The sequence below is a fragment of the Lissotriton helveticus genome, chromosome 5_1 (assembly GCF_964261635.1).
Source record: "Lissotriton helveticus chromosome 5_1, aLisHel1.1, whole genome shotgun sequence".
Taxonomy (NCBI): Eukaryota; Metazoa; Chordata; class Amphibia; order Caudata; family Salamandridae; genus Lissotriton; species Lissotriton helveticus.
In genome coordinates, this window is record NC_136065.1 from 1,827,439,150 (window position 1) to 1,827,462,157 (window position 23,008).

Sequence of the window (23,008 nt, forward strand, 5' to 3'; positions counted from 1 at the left end):
TCACCCGCAGCCTCCGCTATGAGGCTTGGGGGGGGGACTGTGCTGCCCCCCCCAAACATCCATGTATCTGCTACAAGATGCATGGAAGTTTTAAAAGTGTATTTTTTCTATTGTGGCTTGTGTTGCAGCCCGCAGCACAAGGTCACAATAGAAAGTATACACTTTCCGACTGCCATGAATGGGGTAACATCATAATAATGAAAGCGTGAACACCACTCGTTGTCAGGCAGTCCCGTTTCCGCTACGATGTCGGTTGGTCCGACCGACATCGTAGTGGGCCCTTAAGTGTCTTTTTTAGTATATTCCCTATTTTCTTTTCTCTTGATTCTCTTTTTTCCTAACCTTCTTTGGTTTATACCAGTTTCTTCTTTGAATTGTTCCATGTCTCTGAAGACTTGTATCCTTACTTACTATGTCCCACCATAAAACAGTTTTACTTTTTTTTCTAATTTGGTACTCGCTAGCACCTTTGATATTTCCCTATTGTCATACATGGGAATTGAGATGGTTGTCAAAAGAAATATTGGCAGTGGGTACTGGATATGTATAGTTAGGCCCACATTTCCATAGGAAATTGATTTTTTGGTTCCCTAATAACTTTGGTGCCATTTGAGGAATCTTCACAAAACTTCACAAAAAAATTCGTATCCATCTTAACTCCTTCCTGGAAAGTTTATGGGTGATCCGTCAAGCAGGGCCCAAGAAAAAGGTGGTGTCCTAAAACACGTTTTCCCATGCAATTTTCCATTGGGAAATTATACATGGCCACAGCCAAAACGGCTGAATGGAATTTCACTAATTTGGCAGAAAGCTAGATCTTGGTCCAGTAGGCGTGCGTCTGTGACTGGGTGTTAATCAATTCGTAGTTTGGGAAAAATTAAGGTTAAAAATGTATGTAATTTTTATGCATCAGAGCTAGCAGATCTAGAGACAAGATCTAACTTGCTGTAACCACAGGGGGACAATAAAAATAAGAATTCTTTTCTGTGCAAATTCACGGAGGATCTGCAGGAATTTTTTGGTTGGACCAGGACCCAGGCTGATTTATCTTTAAACTGGAGAAGGGCTTGTAGTCCTCCTCCCCAAGCCTCATTGAGGAAATTTCTAGAGGGGAAGCAGAAGGGGTTGTGCGGCTCCCTTCCCTGAAAATCAGTTTGGGCAGGAATAAGGGTGTGGCCAGACACTACATCACATCCCAGGAAAGTGTCGTCCTTTGCATCATGGTACATTCAGTTCACAATTTGTGCTCCCATCGGTGTTCACTGGTGTAACACTTCTATTACACCAGTCAACACTGAGAGAAGCGCAAACAGTGGACTGGTAAACTACTGTTACACCAGTCAGAGAGCAAATTCTGGACTGCATGTACCATGATGCAAAGGACCAAACTTTTCTGGGATGTAATGTAGTGTCTGGCCACACCCTTTTCCCTGCCAATCTGAGAGGCCATGAAGTAGGGCATTACCACCATCCAGATGCAAGAGTACGAAGGATTGATACCAGTTCTAACATAGCTTTCTGGAAGAAATGGTTTTACTTTCTCTGGAGGAGAAAGCTGGTACCAGGCCGTCTTTGTTTTTTTGGTCATGTGTTCATTGAGTGTGAGGTTGGTGCCCTGGGCAAATCCAAGAGACTTAGCATTTGATGAAAGTTGGGACTCAAAGCTATTAAAGCTCAAATCAATCAGCCAGGTTTGTATTGTATCTTGTTTATTGTCCTTAACAATTAAAAGGAAATCTATCTTGGTTGGGCTGAGCTTCAGGTAGGCGCTGGACATCCAGGTCTGGATGATGTCCAAGAATCAACCCGATATGCCCACCAAGACTAGGGTAGATATAGATAAGAAGGAAACACAAAAAAATCCCTTGGTTTAATATGATTGCCTCATGGAAGAATAACCTGTGAATTGATCAACATGCCTAATCAGGTTATAACTCTAGGCTAGCCCTAAAAATAAACTGACTGGATGATTCTAGGATTTTGTACTGAGGTTCATCTCATTGCAAAACAGCTCTTAGTGGTACTTTCACCTTACCAAAAAGCACGTCATTTTCTTTACTGTGGTTTTCAATGCATATATCGCTGGTTTTAGGTTAATATGTTCTTTTATGATTGAGAAAACAAGAAGCACATAGTTCAAAACTCTCATTCAACAATCCCTATACATTATAAATTGGTATGGCCCAACAATCTGTCAGCATCACACTTTTAGGAATTCCAGTGGCAGGCGAATCTAGTCGTTTTGTTTTTTACTGTGTACTGACGTTTAGAAACTGATAATCAATATAAAGGTATGCCCTGGTTACCTTAATGTCACGCTGCCACACTGGCCGCAAGCTGCTGAGGGGACAATTGTGTCAGCAAAATTCTGTTGAGATTTAAGTTGCGTCAGCACTATTGCAAAACCCAAACTGTCTCACACACATCAGGTGGACCTCTTTTCAAGTAGATTCTAGATTAGTATTTGTCACATATAATTGAAAACATCACAAAATGTGTAGTTGGGCAGCCCTGATGTTGAATGTGAGCTATCTGTTAATATGTAGCTTACTGCGTGGATCCCAACACATTTATGTTTGTACTGTCTTCCCCCTCCCCTTGTTCCATCCAAGGCGTTGGTCTGCTCAGGGATGTTGTAGCAGCCCTATGATGAAGCATCCCACTATTTAGTGAGTGATGGCATTTAAAAAAAACATGGGGCATATTACCAGGCAAGGCGATAGGCAATTATTGACGCTTTAGCGGACGTTTCGGCCGCTAAGCGGCGATAATTCTATCGCTCTATTAGCAAGCTGTCGCTAACAGCAGTTAGCGACAGCTTTAGGCGATAGCGAGCGGTTTGGGTCCCGCTTTGCATGTCAGCGATATTTATCGCTAATGACATGCAAAGTGGGCGTACCCAACCTGTTAGCGACTGAAAGCAGTCGCTAACGTCGCTATCGCCTATTAGCAAGGCAGGCGTAGTGATGGAAATATTTCCGCTATCGCCAAAAACTAACGCCTGTTCTGACCAGTTCTTAGCCATGTTATCCAATGGGAGGTGGATAACATGGCTAAGAGCATTTGGTCGCTAATGCGTGAATATCGCTGTATTCTCAGCGATATTCACGCTATCGCTGGAAAATGTATCTCTTTGGAGATAAACGTTGCTAATAGCACGTTATCTCAGCGATAATTTCTGGCGATGCTTAGCGATAAAAAATGTGTTGCTAAGCCTAGTTAGTGATAAATATCGCTAATAGTTGGTAATATGCCCCCATATGTTTTCCAAGACAGGTGTGTTATCTCAAACACCGATCTCTTTCTCCTTTTCCACTTTTGTGGTTATATTTTTTATTTAGCATGTCAGTACAAACAATTATTTTTCATATATGTATGTTTATGTTTACAGATGGAGAAAGACAGTAGAAAGCAGTGCAACCTTTGTCTTACCGTTCAACTAAGTGCTTCATAATAATAATAATAATAATCCACATTTGTATAGCGCACAATCACCCGTTAGGGTCTCTAGGCGCTGGGGGCCGTCGGGAAGATTAAGCAAGCTATTGCCCAGAGTCACATGGTGCTGGGCTAACCTGCCGCCGGAGCTGGGGATCGAACCGTGATCCCCAGATTCCAGCGTCAGTCGCCCTGGCCGCGGCGCCACACCTCTTCCATGGCTTATGGGGGCAACTGATAAGCAAGATTTTAAACTTACTGAATCTCTCTACTAAGCCTGCAATCAAGTAGAGCAAAGTGTGACGACTGGAAGTGTTTTTGATGTTCTGGCTTGACAGCGCAACTGTCACCAGACAATTATGTGAGAATCACTAAGAGAAGCGCTTTGGCTCCGCCCACATCTTGGGAGCCAGGATGTCATGTTATAGGCAGAGGTTGTTTATTTCCTCAAAAATGCTTGCCCTCCACGCAGCTGTGATCATTGGTTTATTTATTCAGCTGCCCGAGCTTGAGCATTAAAGGGTACACACATGCCACTATTAAAATGCCTTAGATAATAATTCATGGCGGTTTTTTTGGCAGCAGCCCAGATGGAGGAACGGCAGTAATTAACCTACATAGATTTTAAGTCTGGCTCGACAGTGCATCCGTAAGCCAGACCTGTTGGCCATGTCAATGCTTGTGTATTAACTTAATAGGTCACTAACCTATACTAGCAACTAACTCACCGTGCGGCAGCGGTTTTTTCACAAATAGCCGAGACAGGGTGATGCCTCCCTTCAACCCAGTATCAGGTGGCTAGCACACTTGCCCCTGCCGACCTGTGTGTGGTGTGGAGCAGAGTGTCTTTCAGCCCCCTGAAGCCTGACTGTTTCCCTCACCAGAGAGCTGCAGACTGTAAGACCCCTTGCATGACCTGCAGTGGGTTCGTGGCCATGCTCCCAACACAAGCACACTGCTTACTGCAACCACCTATCTCTTTCAGCCCACGGTGTCAGAGATCTGATAACAGCGTCCACTGACCTGCCTCGCCACAATGTCCCTTCGCCTTATATCAATAGCTGATTATTTTATCTCCTCTGTGTGACAAGCACCTGGCTGGCATCTGCTCCTATTTCAGCCGCTGGCCCATAAGAGGTGCTGCCGTCAATACTTATAGTACACCCCTGCTATACATGTTGGATCTGATGTATGGAATATATATAATGAACTGCAGGTCCTTCGCTGTAGATCTGGCAGATAAATGGGGATCCTAGGATGACCTTCCTATCCTAAATGTTGAAGTTCATTGAAACTGTTATCAAACAGTTAATCTCTGGTTTGGATGGGGTGGCTCCTGCAATCATGGGTATGGCTCTTCGGGCTAGGTGTAGCCTCATGCATGTCTTCCTAGAGAAGTTGCTCATTGACACCTGTGGTTTTCATGCCTACACACTCTGTCTGCCACTGCCATTGGATGATGTTGTGCTGAAAGTCTGGGAGTACAGTAGCCATGTCTGGGCACTGAACACTGTCAGAGAGATTGATGCCTACTGCTATCTCCTCAACTGTAATGTGAGCAGTAAGCAGTCTCCAACTACACTGCTGTGCAGGACCTTCGATGTTACCTGTATCAAGCTTGCAGTCTCTTGCTGTACCAGCGTTCTCTTTACCAATCCTTCATATGTTCTTTTCTCCGTATGAGACCTTACAAAGTCATTCTCACTCCATTAGCAAATAGGAGAGGAAAGCATAACTGAGCCCGTATCTCAATATCGAGACGGTGGCTCAAAAGTGAGTGGATGACAATAAGATTCTAATGGAAAGATGGAAGACTATTCTATTTGATTTGTTTTGGCAGTAATATATAGCGCAAACTCGACCCAGAGGTACTGGAGTGCTTTACATGATCACCACTTACATACACCAGATCTCCAGTGAAACGAGAAAGACTGTGGATAGTGTTATCAAGGAGGAGAAAGGAATGAAATACATACATCCTTTATAATTTATCAGAATGATTGCATACTCAAGTTTTACCATGTAATGCAGTAGTGCCAGGCGGAGTCAGCCAGATGCATTAGAGTGCCTCGGACACTATGGACCCTGTTCAAACTTTAACACACTTTCAGCTGCAAGATTCACACATAACTGATTCTCTTTCCGCCCAGCGAAACTCTTAGAGGTAATCTTAATGTGACTGACTGCCAGAATAACCAGAATTTAATACCTTTTAGAGACAACTCAGTCATGTGACCCACCCCGACTGCCCCTTGTAGGTAAGCATGGCAGGGCTAACACCGACATTTTGTTTACTCTGCTTCAAGTCTCAATTTCAGAGGTGGATCCTGATACATGACTGTAGTGCTGTCAAGTTGCCCCATGTCATGTGTGACACCTTCAGCCAGTCTAGGCATTTTAGCTAGCAGCCTGCTGCCTTGTAAGATTAGAGGTTTTACTTTCTTTTTATACAAGGGCTTGCTCCAATGACTCATCCTATGAAGTGCTGTTGGCTAATAAGGATTGGCTATTGGTATTCTACTTCACATGGGGCCACTTAGCAGATATGTGACTCACTGCTCCCCAACCATACCAACTTTTCAGAGGTAAGTTAGGAAAAGTTGGTTATACAGTTGATAAATGAAGTTCTCTGAAAAACAAGTTAGAGAACTGTTGCATAACTAAATACACAGATTACTCATACACAGATGGTGACTTGTGAGCACTGCAGTTCAACGCTTTCATCCATGGACTGATTAAATTCCTGATGAGCTCAAGGTACCATGCCACTAACAGCTGTCTCTCAAAGGCTCCAGGCCTGCAGAATTTTTAGAAGATCAGAGACCCTGTCATTGGCAAAGTATTTTACTTGCCACTTGATTTGAACAAAGAGGTCAAACAATTCGATGTTTCATCAACTATAGTTGCCACTGCTACATGATTAACGTAATGACCCATCTTTTTAAAAAAAATGCTTCTAATATCCTCAGTTATTGACCAGATACACAGGATAGTGTCGGTTAGCAAAGACGGAACACTTATGGCTCATGATGGACTTCGTAGACCTGTAATGTAAGTGTTAGAGCATGGTGAAGTGAATGCAGGTTTAGAATGTTGAGATCGTAGTTACATGCAGACGAATAAACACGTGTTATACTAAGCTCCGTGTGTGGCATACTCATTAGCAGGTACCCAGGCTGCAGAGGATGCTTCAACTGGTGACAAGATAATGGATAAGTAACCAGAAGATCAACAGTGCTCTCCCAGAGAGTTTTCCGTGGTCCAGAAAACTGCTTGTGTGTGCCACTTATGCCTTGGTCGAAGTGCTGAATCGACTTTTGCCGTACGTCTAGTCAAAGCACAACTGCAGCCAGTAAGAAGCATTTGAAGGTACTGAAAGCCTCGCTGAGAAGTATAAACATTGTTGATCAAAGACCTGCTTGTAAGGCCAAAAAGAGAGGTTCTGCGCTAATACGGAACCTTAAGCTATACATCATTTGGAGTAGAAAGAGATGCCTACAAGCAAAGCAATTCAGATACAAGAAACAGTTATCTGCTTACCAGAACTGAGTAAAGAGAGTCATCATACCACAGCATTGGGGGAAGTAGCCCCAGAAGAAGTGCCTGCGGTTGTGCTTACAGAACCATCCATGCACGAAGAGGCACACCACCAAAGCTGCCGGGTGGCAGCTCAGAACAACTCCAAAGGTCTCCAAAAAGTGAAGAGCTCCATTGGGGACAAAGAGAGAGGTCAAGGTTCCACAGACTGAACACGATGACTCAAAGGCCAACACAGCACAGGGCATTAGAGTCCTGAATGCACCACCATTCGATACCGCCAAAAAGCAGAATATGGGCAACAGGTGGACTGCTTGGATAGAGACCTTAACCTATTACCTGTGACAGTGAATACCAGAAGTTTACGACTGTCAAAGATTTAGTGTCTGTTACTTAAGTAGGAGTAATCCTGAGATGAGAGAGATTTGTTATTATGGAGAGTCTGCAACAACCGATAATTTAAGTGGCCAAAGAAGGACATCGTGGAATTGTTGCCACAAAACGAGCTCTCTGAGACCAAGTCTGGTTTCCTGCTATTCAAGCTTACCGTTCGACCCCTCACTTAACCACAGGTGAAAACTCTGCAACCTTTTTTTTTTTTTAAATCTGTTTATTGGAAGCATTACTCAGAAAGTACATGGTGTAATCACAATACAGCGGTACAGTGCAATGACTTCTTTTCAAGAAAAACAGAACTAGAGTGTACAACAGAACAAACAGTAGCCGCATATCGAACAGATGTTGTCAATGATTCAATAAAAAGCCACATACACAAAGCCAGATCGGTGAAGTAAAGGTTGCTTGATACCTTTGCAATAGTAGTATGTTGTATAATTAGTCAGAGGTTTGTTCCATTTGAGACCACAGATATTCCCTAAAGGGGGTCCAGATGTCTCTGGGTTTGGACCTTGATGGCAACTCTTCGGCATACAGTTCCAGCTGTTCGTGGCAGTAGGCCATGTCCTTGTGCCACAATTGTACATTAGGTTTAAGCTTACAGTCCCATGTGAACAGAATGCGTCTTTAGGCCAGCAACAAAGCCACCCTCACAAAACGACCTATTAGAGACTTACATTGCGTGGTATAGACATGGCACAGCTTGACCCATCATCTTGTTCAACAATGTAAAGTAAAACACCAGTGCACTTCCAAGATAGTCACTTTAATCCATACGCTATTGTAGCGTTTCAAACACTGTCCAAGTCCTTGATCAGAAGCCAAATCCAACACAGATAGGAGATGTAGAAAATTCAAGCCTTTATTTTGCACATGCTATAATCCACAGCCGACGCGCGTTTCGCCCGCTTCGGGCTTTCTCAAGGCTTTTATCGTACAAGACGGTTCATGTATATAGTACATGTTGTGGCAATAATTGTATTCTTGTCCATTGATTCTTAGCCTGAACGATCCTTGTATTGTTGCAGGTTCCTATGTTCTTTCCGATAGCGTGATCAATGAAATGATAGTCCCAAATAAGCTTTTAATGTGGAGCCATGATACGTTCCACAACCTCTCCAAGCAATAATTTAAATGAACGCCGGGTGTACACGAGAGTCGATACCGCCAGGTTGCAGGGACGGTGTTGTAACGTGGGATATTTTGCTTGGAGAGGTTGTGGAACGTATCATGGCTCCACATTAAAAGCTTATTTGGGACTATCATTTCATTGATCACGCTATCGGAAAGAACATAGGAACCTGCAACAATACAAGGATCGTTCAGGCTAATAATCAATGGACAAGAATACAATTATTGCCACAACATTTACTATATACATGAACCGTCTTGTACGATAAAAGCCTTGAGAAAGCCCGAAGCGGGCGAAACGCGCGTCGGCTGTGGATTATAGCATGTGCAAAATAAAGGCTTGAATTTTCTACATCTCCTATCTGTGTTGGATTTGGCTTCTGATCAAGGACTTGGACAGTGTTTGAAACGCTACAATAGCGTATGGATTAAAGTGACTATCTTGGAAGTGCACTGGTGTTTTACTTTACATTGTGGTGACCCTCTGCCCTGACGGACGTTAGGGAAAGGTGGTCATTTTTTGGTGTTCTAGGTGGATGTGCATCCAACGCCTAAGTAGCACTCCATATTGTGTGTTATGTGTAAAAATGGAATTATGATTTGACTGATGAAAACTAACATTGATGTGCGAATCAATATAGCAAATCCACCAATTCTTTGTATATAATCTTGTTCAACAATGCATTGACCTGTTCCCAGTACCTGTGTACAGCTCCACAATGCCATGCTAAATGTAAGAAGTCTGCCTCAATATATCCACACCTCCTACAACTTGATGAGTCGAGGAGACCCAGTTTGTGCAATTTCTGAGGGGAGTGGTAGACCTGGTGTATATACTTGAGGTGAATAATGCGAAGGTTGTTATTAGAGGTCAGTCTGCCCGTCAGAGTGCAGATTTGTACCCATATATCCTCGGTTATCGTAGTGGCCAGAATCGAGTTCCAGCGAGCCAGACTTTTATCGGGGCCCGTCGGTGTGTCCGTTTGTATCGCTTTGTATAATCTAGTAATCAGTTTCTTCCTATTGGGAGCAGTTATCACCAACTGTAGGGCCCGAGACACGCGTGGCTTGATGGGAAATGTGGTGTAATGGGCTTTCATCGCTTGGCGTAAGCGAAATCTGGTGAAGTGAAAGAGTGGCGTGGGGTGCTTTACATATGCGAAGTTGTCATCAGTGGCATATGTTCCGTCTATTTAGAGGTCACCCAGGTGCGTTATGCCTACCTCGCTAAGTGTCTATAAGGGGCCTCGTTCCTGCCCTATCAAAAGGGCGGCGTGACCGTGCAATGGCATGGCATGGCAGGTGCGTATAAGGGGAGGGCGTATAAGGGGAGGCTGTTGGTTTTCCACTCAATCTCTTCCAGGCGTGTACTGTGACATTAATAGTGTTCATCTCACACTTGGGCATGTGACGTTGGACATGAGTGAGGATTCCCTTCAGCGGCCTGGGATGAGCAGCACCGTCCTCCACCGCCACATGAGGCCAAAAATCATGTGGTTTAAACCAGAAGTAGGCATATTGCGCTTGACTGCACAAATAATACACATACAAGTCAGGAGCCTGAAAGCCTCCTCTGTCAAATATTGGTGTCAGGGCGTGCCAGCTGATCCTAGGCTGTTTGTTCCCCCATACAAGTCTCAGTAGCTGTGTGCGAAGTTGTTTAAAAAAATGCTGCGTTAGTCGGATGGGGACATTGTAGAATAAGTACAGAAACCTCAGAAGGATAATCATTTTAATTAGAGCTATACGATCTGAGAGGGAAAAGGGCATTCCTACCCATCTGTCAATCTGTTCTGAGAGTATGGTGTAAGCCTGGCCATAGTTTTCCCTAACAACAACTTCCGGGTCTCGATGAACCCACACCCCAAGGTACTTAACTGGCTCGGTCGTCCACAAAAGGGGATACTCTAGTTGCGGGGAGGTGGTAGCCTGTGTCAGGGGTATGATAGTGGATTTTTCCCAATTGATTTGGAGGCCTGAAAAGAGTCCAAATTTGATGTACTCATGAATCATCAGGGAAAGAGACAAAGTGGCCTCACAGGCATAAAGGACCATGTCGTCTGCATAGAGAGAGATCACCAGAGGTCGGTTGTGAAAGGAGAGGGCTGCTGCTCTGTGCCCCTGTCGGATTCTGCACACTAAGGGTTCTAGGATGAGGGCGAAAAGGAGAGGGGACAGGGGGCAGCCCTGTCGGGTGCCTCTCTGCACAGGAAAGGAATCCGAGGTGACCCCACCAACCCTCACTCTCGCCGAGACATCAGTGTACAGTATTTGAACCCACCTAATATATACTGGGGGGAAGCCCATACGGCGCAGCGTGAAAAAGAGACAACGCCATTGTATGGAATCGAAGGCTTTCGCCGTGTCAAGCAGCACAGCGACCGCAGGCAAATCAGGATCTAACACATGAAGCATGGCGAACAGAGTGCAGAGGTTGAGGGAGGTGGAGCGCTCGGGAATGAACCCCGACTGGTCGGAGAGCACCAGAAGGGGCATTAGGGGCTGCAACCGGGTGGCCAACACTTTTGTAAGGATTTTGGCATCTAGGTTTATTAACGAGAGAGGGCGATATGAGTCGCAGCTTTTTTTGGGTTTGTCGCGCTTTAAAAGTGTATTGATAAGGGCTTGACGGAGGGTGGGGGAAAGGCATCAGTATCATGAGCCTCTGCATATAGTTCCAATAGATGCGGCACAAGAATTTCTGCATAATGCTTATAAAATTCCGCAGTCAGGCCGTCAGGCCCTGGTGCCTTATTATTAGGAAGAGACAGTATGGCCTCTCTGATATCCTTATCCTCTATGGGCACCTCGAGATATTTCCTGTGGCCATCCGATAACCACCCAATGGCCGTGTCTTGGAGGTAGTCCGACATGGCATCCTCCTCCATGCTCCCTCTGGTGGAGTATAGTGACTCATAGAATTGTTTGAACTGCTCTACAATGGCCTCATGGGTATGATGCGATGCACCGGTGCTGTCTACAATGTGATCTATGGGGAAATATGCCGTCCATCGCTGTAATTTGTCTGCCAGGGCCTTACCCGGCCTAACACCCTCTCCATAGGCACGAGCAACATGACGTTTGGACAAGTATTTGACTTCCGTGTCCGCTAGGGTATTATATTCCTCAGTCAATTCCCGAATCTGGGCGAGTGTGTCCACACTAGGGTCCTGACTATACAGTGTCTCCAAATCCCTTAATTGACCCTGAAGTGTAGACAGTTTCCCTCGAAGATCTCGAAGTATCCCTGCTGATGTCTCGATACAGACCCCTCGAATCGTTGCCTTAAAGGCCTCCCACAGTGTGGCCTGACTACTCACCGAGCCCGAGTTTAAGTCAAAAAATTGCACAGTGTTGGACCGTATAGTGCCGGCGAATACTGGATCGAGTAGTGATGTTGCCCTGAAGCGCCATGTGAAGGGTCGGTGTGGGGAGTTAGGCATCGTGAGTTCAATTGTTACGGGGCTGTGATCTGAGAGGGTCCGAGGTAGGATCTCTGCCTTTGTCACCCAGGAATCAGCGGTTTCGCTAAGGAGCCAATAATCCAGACGGGACCAGCTGTTGAATGCTGGCGTGATATGTGTGCCAACTAATACGTCTCTGTGTCTTAGTCTCCATGAGTCCACCAGCCCCGGTTCCTCCATCGCCCCTCGAATGCAATGAGCCACTTTGACCATACGGGCACCATGTGGGTCTGATTTGTCAAGTGCCGGTTTCAGTTGAGTATTAAGGTCACTACCCCAAAGTATAATGGATTCAGGCCATGCCCGCAGAACATCTAGCAGGTGGTGAGAGGGAGTAGCATCATCTACTACAGGACCATAAGTATTCACAATGGTGACTAGTCTCATTCCTAGTTTACCCTGCACTGCGGCCCATCGGCCCTCAGCATCTGTTCTAGTGTGTATTGCCTGAAAGGGCACCCCCTTCTTAATAAGGATCAGCACCCCCCTGGCATACGATGAAAACGATGCACCTAGTTTAAAGGCAGCCCATCTTCCTGCTATTTTACCCTCTGATTGTTTACTGAGATGAGTCTCCTGTAACAGGGCAACGCCTACAATATGCCTGTCTAGGTATGCAAGGACTTGTCGTGTTTTCTTTGGTGTGTTCAAACCTCGGAAGTTCCAAGATATACATTTAATTACATTACTACACATTTGCAATAGACAATCTCATAATAGTAACGATCTGTATGCAGACATGTACGTGGCACAGTTCTGTAAAAAATCTATTCTCGTCCCTGATGCAACAAGTAAAGCAACAGCGGCATTAAACAACTAAACATCCCCTCCCACCCCCCACCCACTTCCGCTGCCCCAATTTGCCAAAGGTTCCATCCTCCCATACCCCAACACCCCGCATCAGCAGCGCAGGGAAAAACAACCGGTCTAGTGACCTCTTGGTCGTGCCCAGGCACAGTAAAATGAGAAAAAACAAAGAGTGGGGAACACCCATGGGGGAAGGTGGCAGCGCGGGGTACCTCCCCATCATACAGGCAGGGGCCGCAAAAGGTAGTATCGTTACCTCCAACCTGAGCCCACCATATAAGAATAGTAGAAATTGTGTAGGAGCCCAGTGCCAAGCTCATGATGTATTAACAAGTCGGACAGAGAAACAGTGTGCACCCTTAACTTGAGCCCAAACAGCTAGGAGGTAGGAGCAGTGTTACCTAGCAATGGGGATCTACAGCATGGTGGATGTTATCTTAATCGGGCGGAAACTTAGCCACCCCGTAGAGAGGTATTGAAAACTCCCGCCCCCCGATCCATGAGCAGCTGGGGCCTGCGAGTCAGAGAACCATAACAATCGCTCATCAGACAGTACAAATGCGAAGTTTTTATCACAGGCTAACAATAAACAGGGGAGATAGAGAATTGGGACATAATCACAACAGTATCTCCGTCAGGGGCCTCAGTCCTCCACATCCGATAGGTGCGTTGGGGAGTTTTTGCAACGGCGGAGCGCTTTTGCATGGTCCATCACCAGCTTAGGATTGGTGAAGATCTTCGCAGCAGGCGCTTCTCCAATGCGAAGTCGTGCTGGATAAAGCATGGCGTATGGAACGTGTTCCTGTAGCAGCAATTTCTTTACTCCCAAAAATTCTTTCCTGGCCGCTTGGACAGCGGCGGTGAAATCCGGGAAAAATGTGAGCACGTTGCCTTGGTAGTTGACGGTGCCTTTTTGGCGAGCAACACGTAGGATCGTGTCACGGTCCCTGAAGTTTAATAGTCGTGCAATAATTGGCCTCGCCGGGGCTCCAGGTGGGGGACGCGCCGCAAGAGAGCGGTGCGCACGCTCCACCGTGAACATGGCCGACAGACTATCCTCTCCTCAAATCTCCCGCAAGAGTGTTTCCACGTAATCTTCAAGTCTGCCCACATTCGAGGACTCCGGAAGGCCCAGAATGCGCACATATTGCGCCGTGAGCGCGCCTCCATGTCCTCATTCTTGGCTTGTATCACGGACAATAGTTTGGACATGTCCGTCTTCTTGGAGGTGACCTGTTGTAGCCCATCCTCGGCATCAGAAATATGCTGCTCCGCCTCCCCTAGTCTCGCGGCCTGCTTATCAAGCTTAGAGGAGAAGTGGTCCATTCTCCCGTTTAACGCCTCTATTTTACCGTCTATAGCCTGCAGGCTGGCTTGTATGGCTGCTAATGACTTCTATAGCGCTTAGGGCGGCGGAGCGGCCGGATCCAGTTCAGAGACTGACAGTACATTTTGTGATGTCTTGGCACCCTTGCGTCACTCGAAAGTTAGTCGAGGTTGGGATTTGTCTGGCTTTCCCATAGTGTCCGGCTACTGGGAGGAGGGAGCGATACCCCGGCTTGCCTCAAGCAGGTATGCATGCGCTCCGGCGGGGATGGACTTCCCGTGATTGAGCAGAAGCAGGTACACACTTCCCACGGTGCAGGCCCGCCGTGCGTCAAAATGGCGCTGGGGTGCCAGTCAATTCACAATGAGCGCTCCACCTCAGACGCACAATGCACACCACCTATGTTGTCGCGGGGCGATTGTGCCAATGTTCGCAGTGCATGACGTAGAGTGAGTGAAGCTGTGCGGAGAAGGAGCTCACTCCGAAGATGTCTCCAGCGCCGCCATTAGCCAATGTCCACTGCAGAGACCACCCTCCATATAGTATCGGGTGTGCACAGCAAAGAAGCGAGTCGCTCATACCCTTGTGTGAGCGCGTAGCCAGGATCACACTGTCCGTTAAGCAGTTGTTATGGGGGCAGGAGCGACTGGCACGGAGCAGAGAAACCCCCCGCCACCGCTTTCCGTGTCACCAATCACGCTCGCGGCCTACCTCCACCCCTGAAGCCGGGGCCTCGATTTGCTGTCTCTCCCGGGTCGCGGCAGGGGTGTCTCGGCGGCCGCCCGCTGGGAGAAAACTCGCCACAGGTTCGGCAGGGCACCGGCGCTTCACTCCGCCCCCCACCACAGCCTCACCAATCTCTTCAGCAGCGTGGCGCCGTGGAAATCGGGCGCAGGATTCGTCTCGCCGCTTCAACTCCGCCTCCGCCGATACTCACGGCTGCCATTAACGTGCGGCCCGCACTGCTGTAAGATGTACTCTCGTGTAGCCAGGTACTCCGCCGCACACGGGACCCAGCGCCGGATTCCTCTCAGCGGCGATTAGGCTCCTGGGCAACGTGAAGGTGCAGATGGCCCGGTCAGAGGAGGATAGTTTAAGGATTTGTGTTGCGGCCGGCAGAGCTACACTAATGTGCGGCCATCTTGCCGGGCGCTAAGCCACGCCCTCCCCGAAAACTCTGCAACCTTGATGGTTGGGATAGGAATAGGCCGAGTTACATCGCATGCGTTTACAATGCATGCCATTACAACAACCGTGTTGTTAAATCGCAAGTCAGAACAATGATTTACTGGGGGGCTGGGGGGGTGGGGGGGAGTCGGCACTGGATTTTAGAATAGTATAATTTACTATTCCAACTCCAGTCTGCGCAACTGTAGGGAAGGTACTGGATTTTAAATCCAACACCTTATGACCTCTACAGCAAGTCGTTGTTCCGACTTGCGTTATAACTGTATGCAATGTAATGACCACGTTGTAATGGCAGGCGTTATAGTGCATGAGTCGGAAACATTGTTTACCTTGGGAGAGCCTTGACAACCAAGTTGCCTCAATGGACCAACAGACAATCAAGTAATGAGGAAGAAACCTGTGTAAAAGGCTTGGATTGTAAAAAGAAAATGAAGGCTACCAATAAAGATCACAGACACTTCTACTGCCTTGCCCCTGTTTCCAATGATACGATTAGGATGTGTGATCAGAGCACCACGAAGACTTATTAGACAGCTATAATTGTATATATGTTTGTAAAATAATGTCATATTTATTTAATAGAGAGGGAGATGTAGTGTTGCTTTGAATTAGAACCCTTTTGGCTCCTGATGGATCTGTGAGATAAGTGTAAGAACGTAGTTTAGTGAATGCAGGTTTAGCACGTTGACTTTGCTGTTACACGCAGATGAATAAAGATGTTTTATACTAAGCTTCGCGTGTGGCATAGTAATTAGCGGGTACCCAGGCTGGGGAGGACCCTACACACAGTGCCAGCTAGTATTCCCAAGTCTGGTGTTCTGTCTAATACAATCCTGTTACACTTCGATGTTCCTACCCATGACAAGTGTAGGGTGCTTTTGGCAGAAACATCGTATTGTTGGGAGGGCTCACTCTTGGTCCTATATCAGATTTCCTCTTACTGCCCCTTGGTTTTAATGATTCTACTGTAAGAGTTCTAGAGACCTATTTTGGCATCATCCCAGCACAGCTGTGGTGCTTCTGCTTCACACAAGGCACAACTTATCAGATATACATTTACTTTCCCTGGTGTATTATTTTGATTTTATGCAATAGGTCTATGCTATCTAATTTTACTTTGTCTGACTATTTGATGTTGCTCTAGGAGATGCGTGTAGGGACGGGGATAGAGAGAAGCATGGGTTTGTGTAGGTTTACTATAGTTTATGTCACACACACACAACCTGGTCAGCAGTCTGTTCGCTAACTGTATACAGTCTACTTTATTAACCCTGCAAGTATTGGGTATATACTTCTATTCTGCTCTCACTATTTCCTCAACTAAACGTCTGACATGGAATGTTTAGGACATTAATCCTACAATTGAATGGCAATGCATATCTTTTTCTGCAGACCCAGGACAGGAGCAATATTTTTACATGAAACTCACTTTACTCAACCATAATGCTTCACACAGACTAAAAAATGGGAGGTCTGACCTATCACTGCTCATTTACATCACACTCTGGGGTATCTATCTTAACACTCAAATATCCAATTTACAGTTGTGTTCTCCTATAGTGACCCTATGGGTTCATATGTTTTACTACTGGGTATGCTTACTTCCATCAGGGCTAGTCTGATGTATATATTTTCTCCCACTTTAGTCGACCCTACTTTCTACTACCATCTTCAGACTCAATGGTCTGCATTTCTAGGGTAATACTGGGTGTTGGGGAGATGGCTGTAACTGTGTCCCAGATCCTGTTTTAGACAAGTACTCCTTACCACCCACTTTAGTAATTTGGACAAATTGTGGCTTTTGCGACCTTTTGGGGGTACTTAATCCTGGCATCCCCCATTACTCCTTTTTGGGCAGTACATGGCAGCCGCTCATGAATTAGCTACTTCATAATTTCCCAGTAACTGTTCCCCAGAGTTTCTGAGCTGAGTACCTCTGTTGCTATGTATCTGATCAGTCTGGCATATCTGGAACCGAACTAGATTTGTAGATTGTTGGTATTACAAACATAGAATCAATTTCTAGCTATATTACTGAATACTTCGCACTGGAAAGACCAGTTTGCCTCCTCCCCTATCGCTGTAATGGAAAGCATCTAACTAGTGTTTTACTAGTGAGGTCTGAATATTTGGGGAATGAAGAATCAAATGTTCACTGGCTCACAGAATTATCTACGTTGAGTAGAAACTCCTAGAGTTGAATCATGATCACTTCCAAAATCCTACTACTCCAACTGTGCCTTTCAATGAGCACTGAAATAAAATACACTACCTCGAAGTCTTTTATGCTCCCTATCCCTTTGCTTGGGAGACTTTAATCTTTTCAAAATACTGCAACTAGACTATGCAGGATCTTCCCAGGTTTGAACAAATCTTATCTGATCAAGCCAAACCCAATTGGCTCCCAGTGGATAACCGTATTATGTTTCAAGTGCATTGGGTGTGCCAGTGGGCATTCTCAGCTTAGAAGCAGTGGCTACTGCATTATTGGTTATCATTCTACTATAACACTTAGATCCTCTACCAAAGCCCTTCTCAAGATCTTTTTTCTTTAGTAACAGGAAACCCTCTGGGTTACCCGCATGCTCTACAAATTTCAGTCCTTCATCAGGGGAAGAATTTGACAATAAGCATACCATGATGAGTGAGGGACTACACGTCATGCCATTTTGCTGAGAAGGACAAGGCTGGCAGAGGATTGCGGAGGATCCTTTAAAAAATAAATGGGGAATAACCTCCATTCAAAGGTTTCAGCCACTGCAAAGCACTATTTTGTCGCCAGAGGGTGACAACAGTAAATATTTTACATCCTTTTAAGAAACAATGCACATAAGACCCCATTGCTGACATCAATGTACTTAATTGCGACACACGCCTCTACGGCCAGCTTATCTACGGAATATAGCACTGCTTTTGATATAAAGACCTACCGCCATGGATAAAGTAGCAGAAGGAGGATGTGGTTAGTAACAGGGAGCAGACTGTTACAAACCTGGAAGAGAAGAGTCAAAATTTACTTTTTCTTCTAGTTTCATGATAAGACCTCTTGTCATGATGGTTGCACTTCCTACTCTGAAAAATGTAGGATAGTGGACATGAATAGAGAGGGATGAAGACAGGCAGAAGTAGGCAGGGATATACAAAAAAATCAGGTATCTTTTATTGACATTAGAAAAGATAACCGTTTCGAAAGTCTGACTGCACAGTATTCCTTTTACCCAATCATGGAGGCGCACATTTTATATATCAAGAAAGGGCGTACGTTGTATCCTGCAGAGCTACTTCAACTGAACTACTTTGGAATGTGGAAAATGTCCTAGACACTATATTCATAACTTATTTTTTAAAGAGGACTACATATTACAGGCAACATTTTCTAAACTCTGCAAATACTAGTTGTTACTGTTATCGAATTTATTGGAACTCAGGTAGGTCTCTTCTCAAACTGAGAGTACAAACCTCACTTTTACATGTATGGGGGCACTGCTTTCACCTTGCTTAGACTTGTACGGCATGGGTTTTAGGTACATTCCCTATTGGAAACGGGAATTATGTTACAGCCCTAGCATACACACTCCGTGAGCTTTGCAGCTGGTTTAAGGCTCTTCGCATATCATTACAATGTTAAAAGACATCTTTTGTGAACTGTAGCATCTGATTACATAGACATGACAGCTTTGCTCCACTCACTCAAAGTACCACACCTAAGACCTAGCCATTTAAATCACATGAACATGTCACACGTGGGTAAAATGAAAGCTTTGCGTCTATGGTCAATGGTGTCTGTCCTCATTTCTCAGTTCCTGGTTTGGGATGGAGGCATATCGATCGCCCACAGCGCACCTTTAAAAAGGTGGTACCGTCGCATACAAATAATTAATCTTCGCACAAACAATTACGTCATGGCATTTCCGAGCCTTACCTCGATAACAGCAAATGGTTTGTGGCTGACCGAATGCATGACTTGGAACCTTTCTAGCCAATCGCGAGCTTCGGCGGGAGTCCCTTCGCACTCCTTGAGGAAGGCGTGGATGTCACGACGTATCAGGGACCGGTTGACTATTGAGGTGCTGGCGGCCACCTCAGAAGATGCTTCCCCCTGCTCGTCGGGGAGGGAGGTGAGAGCGGGCTCCTCCAGGGTGGCACGTGCCCGTGCGCTGCGACAGCGGCTGGGCGCCGTTAGGCACCTCGCACCCTTCCTGCCTCCTAGTGCCGCGGCGGCAGCCCGCTGGAGCATGCTCGGGGTGGCAAACATCGCTTACTGTAGATGTTCTCCGCCAGTGTTTGCTGGAGAGATATTTTCGCGTCCCTTTTTTACCAGCCGGGCCGTGACGTTGTCTCCCGAGGTGAAGGACTGGCCTGCCCCATGACATGTAATTGGTTGGAAGCGTACCAAGGGGTGAGGACAGGGCGGAGTGGGGCAGCGCCGAGGAGCTCCCGTGCCCAGTAGCTTTCGATCCTTGATTAGGAGTCACTCACTGTCACCGATAGACCCGTTAAAGGGAGGTAGCATGTAGCAGAGAAAATCTATTTATTTTACCAGTTTCAAAATGTTTGCCCCTCGGTTCCCTATATCTGGAGATCATTCTGGCCTCTCAACCTTTGAAAGTTACGCAAATGTTAGACATTGGAACGCAGAACTACTGTTAGCCAGCTACGGAATAAACTGTCCTATTTGAAAGGTTTGCTTTAGCAGGAGAAAAGTTTTTGAAGCATTACGTAAATGCTTTTATCTGTTCCTTTTACTTGACTGTTAGGGCTCTCCTGTGCTAAACCGGTTTTAGGTTGCGCCCGCACAGCTGAATTCCTCCTCCTCTCCCTCCTCACTTTCTCCTCCCCCGGTTCAATCATGGATGGACCAGATGAATCTACTGAACAATAAACCAATCATTGTCGACAGCGCAAAATCTCTTGGTGTCATCCTCGACACAAAACTCAATCTACTCTCCCACATGAATTCAATTGCAAAGTCTGCTCGATACCAACTGCGCCTTCTTTGGGGGATTCGTCGCTTCGTCCCGGAGCATGACCTTAAAACTGTGGTCCAATCGCTGGTCCTCTCCAGGCTGGACTATTGCAATTCTCTTCTTACTGGCCTCCCCAAATCCCACCTGTCCCCCCTCAAGTCTGTTCTCCATTCAGCAGCTCGTTTTATTTATGGGGCCAAAAGAAGCGACCACATCACACCCATGTTATCCACCCTACGCTGGCTTCTCATCGAGGCAAGATCTATCTACAAGACTCTCTAGTTAAAGAGAGGGACCCTAAAGTACCAAAGGGGTAGGGTACCAAAAGACAGTATGTCACAAAATAACGTCCCCTCTGGACCAATTCTAAGCAGACATAGAGATTTGCATCTATACCACGAAAACGTCAATTCACACTTTCATTTAAGGCAGCAAACAAGATAATGTAAGAGTAGTCAGAAAATTATAAAAAGTATACCATTTATTATATCGTTAAAAATTTATAGTAAAAAAGGATAAACAATATATCCTACCATCATACAAACAGATAGTAATCACAGAGTTGGAACAAAACAACACATTGGTTAAAAAATATAGAACGGGATACTATAATCAGACTTATATAAATCATATTCCAATTCTGTACAAGTATCTTTAAATTGGAGACGTTGTCTAGTCCATTGCTTTAGTGTATAAGATTAAAATAAGACCTCCGAGTATGAATTCACAGAACTACTCCTGACACATCCCTGAGAGACGGAATTTAAATTAAAGTCTAAGCCTGGCAGCTGTAGGAGGTGTGTTATTCGCTTACCGAACTCGATATCATATACTGGAAGAAATAAAAAAGACATGATACCATAATAACGAGATTATCCTTATATTGTGGGAATGTTTTAACTTTTATCCTGATGAAGGTGTTGGCTGATAAATCTAACTGCCAAAACCGAAACGCGTCGATGCCCTTGTGTAATGGGATACACTAAAGCAATGGACTAGACAACGTCTCCAATTTAAAGATACTTGTACAGAATTGGAATATGATTTTTATAAGTCTGATTATAGTATCCCGTTCTATATTTTTTAACCAATGTGTTGTTTTGTTCCCACTCTGTGATTATTATCTGTTTGTATGATGGTAGGATATATTGTTTATCCTTTTTACTATACATTTTAACGATATAATAAATGGTATACTTTTTATAATTTTCTGACTACTCTTACATTATCTTGTTTGCTGCCTTAAATGAAAGTGTGAATTGACGTTTTCGTGGTATAGATGCAAATCTCTATGTCTGCTTAGAATTGGTCCAGAGGGGACGTTATTTTGTGACTGCCTGCATTACCCACAAAGCCTTGCACTCCTCCTCTCCTCGCTACCTGGCGAATAAACTGAAACTCTCGGGAGGCTCTAGACCATCACGAAATGCGGAAAATCTACTGCTTGAACCACCCACTTTCAAGAAGGAAAGATCGATGGCCCAATCCTTTTCAGACAGCGCAGTGAGAATCTGGAACTCACTTCCGCCCCAGCTCCGGACCACCACCTCCTCCCAGGCCTTCAAAACTGACCTCAAAGTTCTCCTCCTTCAAAGACGCTTCCAAACTTAATTCACGCCCTCTCTTTTACCTGAAGGAAGACCTTCCATTATAGAAAATTCTTCTTTCCAGGACTATAGAAGTGCCTTCCCAGTGTGTTCTTGTGGTGTGAGAGTCTGCCATTTATTGCAGTATTATCCTTCGACCTGTGTTTGGCACTCGTTTATAACACGCACACGTCACTTTTCTCTTGTATCACACCGTTTGCTACCTCTTACATTTTGTTTGCTTTCAATTCTTGCACAAGTGCCACCATTGCCTACGTAATGTTTGTTTTTGTGTTTGAGTGTCCTCCATTTATTGACGCTTTTGTAACCTGCACACATGTCACTTTTTTCTCCTGTAATGCACTGTTTGCTACCTCTTGTATTTTGTTGGCTCAAGATTGTCACTTTTGCCTCATGTAATGTAACGTTTGCTTTTGTAATTTGTTCACTTGTAATGTTCTCATGTATCAGTTCTGTTCCTATTGTGAAGCGCTCTGACACCTTCGGGTAAAGTCCGCGCTATATAAAAATGCATAAATAAATAAATAAATAAATAAACAGCGCTTGCCCTGCACGAGAGGTGCAACTAGAGTAAAACATTATTTTTGGGGGGGATGTTTGGTTGGGGGGTGGGCTAAGAAAAATATCGGAGGGGGCTGATTCTTCAAGCAAAAGGCAAGGTGGAGCTACAGGGGCTCAAAGCAGGGGGGAAACATCAAACCCTCATTAGCAAGCAAAGGGTCTTTATAAGATCTGTGAAGTACTCGGGTGCGGCTGTGTGTGCCGGGGAAGCTGCCTCATTCGGGCTGCCAACACGATGGGGTGAGCTGAAGCCCTTTGAGTCCAATGGGCATTGCGCGCCTGCCCTGCACTAAATCTATTGTTACTATATATCTTAACTAGCAGCCGGTCCCGACGTTGTCCGGGTATGAAATAGAATGTGTGTAATGTGTGTATTTGGCAAGAGCAATTTATTTTAAAATCTCGCGGTAGACAACATTTTTTGTTTCATTAGAATAGGGACGGAGAAGTCCCAGCTGCAGCCCTGGTTGATGTTAGCAGGCGCGTGTAATTTATAGTAAAAAAGGATAAACAATATATCCTACCATCATACAAACAGGTTGTTGTTAGCAGGCGCGTGTAATTGGTGTAGTGATCCGTTACCTG

The 23,008-nt window shown here is 45.4% G+C and overlaps 1 protein-coding gene across 1 annotated transcript in view; it reads right to left on the reverse strand.

Moving 5' to 3' along the window:
- NAGS (N-acetylglutamate synthase) overlaps positions 1-19,585 on the reverse strand; it is a 49,887-nt gene extending 30,302 nt beyond the window's left edge. Inside the window, exon 1 of the mRNA XM_078645232.1 lies at positions 19,211-19,585. Coding sequence (XP_078501358.1) covers positions 19,211-19,543 — 333 coding nt within the window. The 5' untranslated portion in view covers positions 19,544-19,585. The remainder of the gene's footprint in view (positions 1-19,210) is intronic.
- Between the last annotated feature and the right edge of the window lie 3,423 nt (positions 19,586-23,008).